Consider the following 8087-nt stretch of genomic DNA (forward strand, 5'->3'; position numbering starts at 1 on the left):
CTCTTTTAAAGAAGTTTTACTGCTGGAGTCCAGCATGTCAGCCTCCTGTAGTGCTGTTTTGAGTTTCAAATGACATACAAGTGACTTGACATTCTGTCGGCGCTCAAGCGGGACACAGCGTTCCAGTGCGTGCCAGGTGCTTTGATTATAATGCCCCGTGTCTTTTATCCTTTTAAATATAAATTAATGAGCATTAGAGTTTTTTGCTCTTCCTTTTTATTATTTTACTTTTAAATATACCTTCCCATCAGATGACCTGTGGTCTTTGTATAGCAAGTAGAGTGTTTTTTTATGCTGTAATGTAGAGGAGTGTGTGTTTGTGGTTCTGACTGACCAGCTCTGCAGGAAAAAACTAGGTTACATGCACCAACAAAATAACTTTGATTTTTCTTTTCCTTCTTAGAAACATTAAAGGAAATTGATGATGTCTATGAAAAATATAAGAAAGAGGATGACTCGAACCAGAAAAAACGTCTACAGCAGCATCTCCAGAGAGCATTAATCAATAGTCAAGAACTGGGAGATGAAAAGATTCAGATTGTCACACAGATGCTCGAATTGGTGGAAAACCGGGCCAGGCAAATGGAGTTACACTCGCAGTGTTTCCAGGACCCTGCTGAGAGTGAGCGAGCCTCCGATAAGGCCAAGCTAGACGCCAGCCAGCCGGAAAGGTCGTCGAGAAGGCCCCGGAGACAGAGGACCAGTGAAAGCCGCGACTTGTGCCACATGACGAATGGGATCGAGGACTGCGAGGATCAGCCGCCCAAGGAGAAGAAGGCCAAGTCGGCCAAGAAGAAGAAGCGCTCCCGGGCCAAGCAGGAGCGGGAGGCGTCGCCCGTGGAGTTTGCCATCGACCCCAACGAGCCCACGTACTGTTTGTGTGACCAGGTGTCCTACGGGGAAATGATCGGCTGCGACAACGAACAGTGCTCCATCGAGTGGTTTCATTTCTCCTGCGTTTCACTCACCTATAAGCCAAAGGGGAAGTGGTATTGCCCGAACTGCAGGGGGGACAGTGAGAAAACAATGGACAAAGGTCCTGAAAAGACAAAAAAGGACAGAAGGTCCAGGTAGTAAAGGCCATTCGCGTTTTAAAGGGTTGTTTGTCTTTTATATAATTCTTTCCGAATTTACTTTCAGAAAATGTTTTAGGGTAAATGCATAAGACTATGCAATAATTTTTAATCATTAGTATTAATGGTGTATTAAAAGTTGTTGTACTTTGTCTGTGACCTTAATTTTCCGCACTAAATTACCAAATATTTCCAACCAGGTAGTCTTCAGATCACCTGACGAAAGGAGCAGGGAGTAGGGGCAGGGTGTTGTGAGCCTCGTAAAGCGTCACAAGCCACGCATTTCATTTTCACTTAAAACTACAATGCTATTTTTGGGCAAACTCCAGAGTTTTCTAGCATTGTAAGCTCTGTGGGCTTTTAAAAAATTAGATATAGTTGGAATTCTCTGCAAAAGTATTTTTTTTAAGATTTATTTATACAGAAAGAAGTGGGGTGCAGGACAGAGGTGGGGGGGAGGAGAGGATTCACCAGAGAAAGAGCAGGGAGTAGACCAGACAAATGTACTGAAATCCACTGCTGAGGGGAGCATGGGGCGGGTCAGGAGAGGTCTGCTGGGCCCTGTGAGTCACCCCCCTGGCCGGGATCGAACTCGTGCCGCAGTGGCTGTGGCCAGCTTCATAGAGCTGCGCTTTAACCCATGGTACCACCAGGGAGGGCCTCTCTGCATTGCATTGTCTTGGGTAACTACGTATGAACATGCACCACTTGGCTGCTTTCTCCTCCGTCCAGTTTCTACACATACGCACTCAGCTCGAGTTTGCCAAGAGGTTAAGGAGCCAGAGATGAAGCCTGGGATTCCACGCGGAGCCTTGTGGTCTTCCTGGGGTGTTGGCCTCCGCATTTTCCTTAGGAGCCTCTGACGCGCGTCTTGGCCTTCCCGCTCCTGCCCCTGCCGGCTGACAGGTGCATCCGCCCCGAGCTTCCCGGAGCGTGCTCTGTTCTCAACAAGACATGAAAGCACAGTTAGAATGCTAAGTGCTGCCATTGGCTGTTAACTGGCAAAATTTGGGTGACATAGTATCATGGTCTAAGGTTAGCAATTGGAAAGTTCCATCTCCCTGGGTACTGTTTTCCACGTGCCCCCTGCTGGGGTGCCAGGCCTGGAACGGGCACAGGCTCGTCTTAAACGCTGCCTCTGTCAGACTCGCTTCAGTTGTTCTGTTCGGGGCTCCAGTTTACTTCTCTCCCACTCAGTGACCCTGTATTATTTAAATACTAGTGTATTTTCTTTCTGAACTTTCTGGTATTGGTGCTGTTTGATGTGTTCATGTTTAATGAACTTAACTTCATTATAACAATGCAGTTGATAATGTATTTGTATATTGAATTTTCCAAGATTCCAATATTTTAAGGATCCGTATGTGAGGGATACACGTCCCTTTACCAGAGAACTTTTTGATTGGCAGGCTAGTCCTTTAAAGCTGTGTGTAACATACTTTTCATTCCTCATTTCTTCCCAGTCCGAAGATCTTGATTCTTTCTGATTAACATGTGAAAAATCTTTTCTGCTTGCTTGAAAAAAAGAAATTGTTTTTCCCTCTTCTAGCTCTCCTGAGTGAATGTCAGGCATCATTTTACCTCACCTGGGGTCTGGTTGTTCCTCTAGAATAGGAGCTCAAGTGGCTCCAGCTTCCCTTTGAAGTCTGTAACATTGGCACTGTAGTGAGGATTGTAATAATCAACTGACTTGTCCCTTTTTGATTAATTTTGTCCTTCATTCAGAGATCTGAAGACAGTTTAATAATGACAGTGGAGACAGGCAGTCCACTATTCCTGACTGGCTTCTCTCCTGAGGACATCTCAAAGAATGCCTGGAACCAGTAGATCATACTGCTCCTTGAGCAGGAAATAGCAGGCAACGTGACTGAGGATTAATTTCATTGTAACTCAGTTGTGAAGAAATCCCTTCTGGCACGAGTGTAGGTCGTGTCTGCTTAGTGGTGAGGCCCTTGTCCCCGGGGTGGAGCGCTTCACCTGGCGCCGTTTAGCATGGCAGCAAATTCAGCGCCAAAGATGGGACTCTGGGGATGTGCGTTTGCCGGGGGGTTGTGGGGAAACACAACCATGGAAGTAGGTTGCACTTGACACGAAAACAGTTGTGGTTGGTCGTGGAGGACGGGTTCTTTCAGTGCTAGGGTTTAAAGCGGGTTTATTTTTATGAATTTACTTTTTTTAAAGGTTATTTATGCAGACAAGAACTGGGATACAGTCCAGAGGTGCAGGGAGTGAGAGGATTCACCAGAGACAGTGGGAAACAGAACAGGCAGATTGGCTGAAACACTGCTGAGAGGCGCAGCGGGGAGACAGGAGAGATCTGCTGCGCCCTGTGGGTCCCTCCCTGGCTGGGATCGAACTCGTGCTGCAGGGGCTGCAGACAGCTTTGAGGTGTTAGGCTTTAACCTGTTGCACCACTAGGGAGGGCCCTATTTTTGTGAATTTCCTTTTGCTTGCTAAATATGAAATAGAAGTCTGAAGTAGAAGTCTGAAGTTTGCATGTTGTAACGGGTTTCCTTTCCACGTTTTACACATTTCATACACTTTGTCTTGCGCACTGGCTCGCACAGGAGGTGCCAAAGCCTCGCGCACCTTGGCATGACCCCCGGAGCTTACACTGAACACGCCCGTAGCCGGTGGCCCGCTCCCGCAATTGTGATCTAATTATTTGGACTGTGGCTTAAGCATTGAATTGACTGAAGATCCCAGGTGAAAATAATGGACAAAAAGCTCACAGCACTACTGCCTGACTCAAAACCGCTCCCTGCTGAAGCGCCTCCTCCCTCAGGTGTGTGACTCCAGCACAGGGCAGCACAGGTGCCCAGGGGGAGTTTGTCCTTTGCCCCCAAGGGTGGGCCCCTCCGGCCTGCGAGGAGCTCAGCTCTGGTGGGGCTCAGCCTCACCAAGGTCAGGGCTGGAAGAAGCAGAGTAAGGAGCTGGAGAAGAGGGCAAAGGCAGTCTTGTGACCAAGAAGGTCTCTGAGGGAGTTCCCCGAGCCGAGACCAAGAAGGAGAAAGTGAGGCCGGGAAGGAAGAGAACGCTGGTTTTGGCAGCGGTTGATGCTGGGCGGGGCTAAAAGCGGGTCCTTGGGAGCCGTGTGTGGAGGGTTAATACTCTCGATCCATCGCTGTCGATGCCGATGCCGCGAGCAGCAGTTCTGCGGGGAGCCTGCAGTCTGCACGGGAACCTTTGCTGGCGTAGACTCGGCGCAAGCCGAGCTGGGGGGGGGGGCCCTTCCGCGGGACGGCCCAGGCAGCAAGGGGTTGGCCCGGGGTTGGAGAGCAGTGAGGTGAGGATGGCTCTCGGCACCTGGCTTCCGGGCAAAGCAGGTGCAGGGTGGGTCTCAGTGGGGCCCAGCCAGGGGCTGGGGCGGGGGCAGCCATCTCAATGCAGCCTATGTGGGGGTCACTCGGGTAAGCAGAGCTGCCCGCCCTTGAGGCACGTGAGCCAGGCTGGGTGGCAGTGCCAGCGACACCACGGGTCCAGGGCCAGGATGCCCTCTGGCTCCAGCTGCGTGTGGAGCAGCAACCTTATAGATCCAGGAGAGAGGGCTGGCCCTGGCATCTTCACATTCAAGGGGCTCGGAGAGCTCTCCGTGACAGACAGAAAGGACCCCCCAGAAACCACAGTGGTTTCCAGAGGAGTGCCCACTTGGGTCCCATCAAGTGCTGTTGACGCAAGTTGAAGGCTGAGGACTAACCGTGAGTTGGGGCTGGTCACACTTAATAGCTAACAGTGGGGGTGGGGCACACCAGAGAGTCAAGGACTGTGGACAGCAAGCGGGGGCCAGGTGGGCGAGGAAGGGGTGCTACTTCGGAGACCACCCAGCATGACTGCGTGCTGGTCAGCATCAGCCACTGGAAGGAGGGGGCCAACACGGGCTGACTTGCAGGCGGGAAATGTGAATAGGCAGGTGAGGAGTGAGAGTAGGGGCTAGTGTCAGCCAGGCCCGAGGACAGTTCCAGTTGTGTCAAGAGGGAAGGTGGTGGTAGCCCTCATGCTGGTGGTGCTGCCTTGCCCCACCCCCAAGCAGGGCAGGCCCCCAGGAGAGAGCAGTGCCCCAAGGAAGACAGCAGTCTGCTCCCCGCTGTGCTGAGGTTCTGGGGTGGCTGGGTGGAAATGCAGATAGCTCGCTCTATTTGGTATGGGGGAAGTGACATCACTCCCTCCTAATAGCCCCACTCGCCCAGTGGACGGTCGCAGGCATGAGGGCTGTGGGCCAGCGGCCAGGCCGCAGGGCCAGTCTGGGCAGCTGGCGTGGGCAGGACGTCAGTGAACCTGTTCCAAGCCTGTGAAGCAACCTGAATGAGAGCCGGAAAGCGTGCTCCCTGCACGTGTGGCTTTCTCTGAACTTCGGCCCTGTGGACCCTGCCCTGAAGTGGCCAGGGGCCCTGGACGTAAAGAGGAAGACAGCGCTTCAGCGTTTTGGAGTCAAATCTTTATGACTTGACATTGTTCAAAATCTCCCAAAGCGTTGTCTTGCTCGGGATTACCTTGCCAGCTCTGCATTCCCTGGGGAAGCCAGAGGTCCTTGTCATATTTGAAAACGAGGAAAGCAAAGTGGACGGGATTCCAGGGAGGTGGAATTTTCTAGATCTCAGGTCGCTTGTCCTCTTTGGCCTGAAGTTTGTCCTGCTGTAAAATGCGTTTTTTTGGTAAAGATACCGTTATCATGTCCCTTAACGTTAGTCTCCTGGTGACAACCCCTGGCTGGGTTGTATACAAAATAAGTGTTGAATTCTGTATATGGTAACCAGATTTCTCAAAATTCCCCCCAACGGAGGCACCAGCATGGTTTTGAAGCAATCTGCCATTTCCACCTTGCTAATTTTATAAGTCTTATTTATTGAATATTCTTTAAGCAAAAACTTACCCCTTTTGGATTTAAATTTATTTTTAAAAGCTTATCCCTTGGGTAAAGGGAACGTTAGTGTGCCCGTGAATGATGACCTGAAAATCCAGTGACAGCAGTGTTAGCGCGAGAGTTGGGGGACAGTTACACTGATTGGGCAGCTGGCGGGGAGGACCCTGAAGAGTCCGCAACGACGGACAACTCAAGATGGGAGGCACAGAAATGGGGGGCTCGGTGGGCGAGGGAGGGCTGTTACCTCGGAGACCACTCAGCATGGCTGCGCGCTGGTCGGGGTCATCCGTTCGAGGGGCGCCGTGGTGGGGGGCAAACCTGCAGGCGTGACCTGCAGGGCCAGCGAGGCTGAGCCCCAGCCCACCCTCCTCACAGGTGCGCTTCACAGGTAGTGTCCGAGGGGGAGAAGGCCGGAAGGCCAGGTGGAGCCTCCCTGCGTGGTGCAGTGCAGCAGTGCAGGGCCATGCCCGGTCGCCTGCTGTCCGCAGGATGTTAGCCAGGCCGCGCTGACGTGCAGATTATTCTGCATCTGGCTCCCACAGGCTTGTGAGCCGGCTTCTGAACCCCTCAGGCACTGCCTGCCACGTGCCCGACGGTAACTGACGGTCTCCTGCCTGCCCGTGGGCTTCTCGGCTCCTGGGCTGGGGAGCAGCTCCCGCGGCGCTTCTCTGTGGGAGCAGAGAGGGATTTCCCCGGCGGCCTCGTCTGCAGTGGCTCTGGCCCAGCCTCCCGGCCCTGAGCTAAATCCTCAGAATTGTCCAGGTGGCGTCCGTGGTTACCCACGTGCTAGTGGACTCGTGACTTGGCGTCTCCTTTATAAACAAGAGGCTCCAGATTCCTTTTGCACGGAGAACACCGAGTGTCTGTGTGCGCTACGCGTGGGAGGAGTGAGATCTGGGGACAGGTGATCTGCTTAGGGTGGGGTGCAGTGCACCCACCTGTAAGCCCTAGAGTAACACTTGAGCGGTTTGGTAGCAACTGTCCTGCCTGCTTTTCAGTCTGCCCTCTGGTCCTTTGCGCTCGTGGTAGGACAGGAGCCGAGACTGGTGTCACCGTGCTAACACACTTGCCCCTGGACGGAGGATTATTAGTCTCGACTGGCCTGAAATTGGCTTTTATTTACTTTTTTCTTTTAAAAAGATGTTATTTATTTACATACACAGAACTGGGGTACAGGCCAGAGGTGCAGGGGGTGAGAGGCTTCACCAGAGACAGAGCGGGGAGCAGAACAGGCAGATGGACGAAGTCCACTGCTGAGGGGAGCAGCGGGCGGTCAGGGGAGGTCTGCCGCGCCCTGTGGGTCACCTCTGGGGCGGGGATGGAACTCGCACTGAGGCGGCTGCCGCCAGCTTGCAGTGCTGCGCTCAACCAGCTGTGCCAGCAGGGACGGCCTTACTTACTTTTAAAAAAGATTTATTTATTTATGCATGCAGAACTGGGGTACAGGCCAGAGGTACAGGGGTGGTGAGAGGATTCGCCAGAGACAGAGCAGGGAGCAGAACAGGCTGATCGACAAAGGGCACTGCTGAGGGGAGCAGCGGGCGGTCAGGAGAGGTCTGCCGCGCCCTGTGGGTCACCCCCTGGCCCGGCATCGAACTCTGCTGAAGCGGCTGCGGCCAGCTTGCAGCTCTGCCCTTTGGCTCACTGCGCCACCAGGGAGGGCCCTGAAATTGGTTTTAGAAATAAATCTGGCTGCCTTTCGTGCTTTTCATCCTAACACTGCCTTAGTGCCTCTTTTAGTTTATTGTGTTGGAAAAAACATTTGGTAAGATTTGTGTCTGGATTAAAAAATAGACCTAGCGCTTGAGCATCCGTTGTGGCTTCGTCTGGCTGACTGGATTTTTTCCCTCCTCTCCATTCTGTTCCGCCGCAGGCTTGGCGTAAACTTCCTTTGAGCAGCCAGCTCCCATTTGACCAGAGGCGCCCTTTACATCGTTCGCTCATCTGAGAGACTCCTCCGGAAAGCGAAGCTGTTAGCCCACTGGCTGATTTTCCTCTGCAGGGGTTCAGGTTTTGATTAGTAATTTTGGGGTCGTGCCCGCAGTGGGAACCATGGCCCTGAGGCTTGCCGGACTGAGCCCCACCCGCCAGAGATGCCACAGCCGGCTCCTCACGGCGAGTCCGAGCCGAAGACGGACTCACCGGCATCTTGT

General features: G+C 52.8%; 1 protein-coding gene across 1 annotated transcript; it reads left to right on the forward strand.

The window, feature by feature from the left end:
- Nucleotides 1-384: 384 nt before the first annotated feature.
- Nucleotides 385-7849, forward strand: ING2 (inhibitor of growth family, member 2; the record flags this gene model as incomplete). The annotated part of the gene is made up of 2 exons (XM_012724800.1): nt 385-1070; nt 7808-7849. Coding segments are annotated over 2 exons (708 nt in total), but the record flags the coding sequence as incomplete, so codon positions are not given.
- Between the last annotated feature and the right edge of the window lie 238 nt (nt 7850-8087).

The sequence above is a fragment of the Condylura cristata genome, unplaced genomic scaffold (assembly GCF_000260355.1).
Source record: "Condylura cristata isolate star-nosed mole 26May11 unplaced genomic scaffold, ConCri1.0 scaffold00014, whole genome shotgun sequence".
In the NCBI taxonomy this organism is placed as follows: domain Eukaryota; kingdom Metazoa; phylum Chordata; class Mammalia; order Eulipotyphla; family Talpidae; genus Condylura; species Condylura cristata.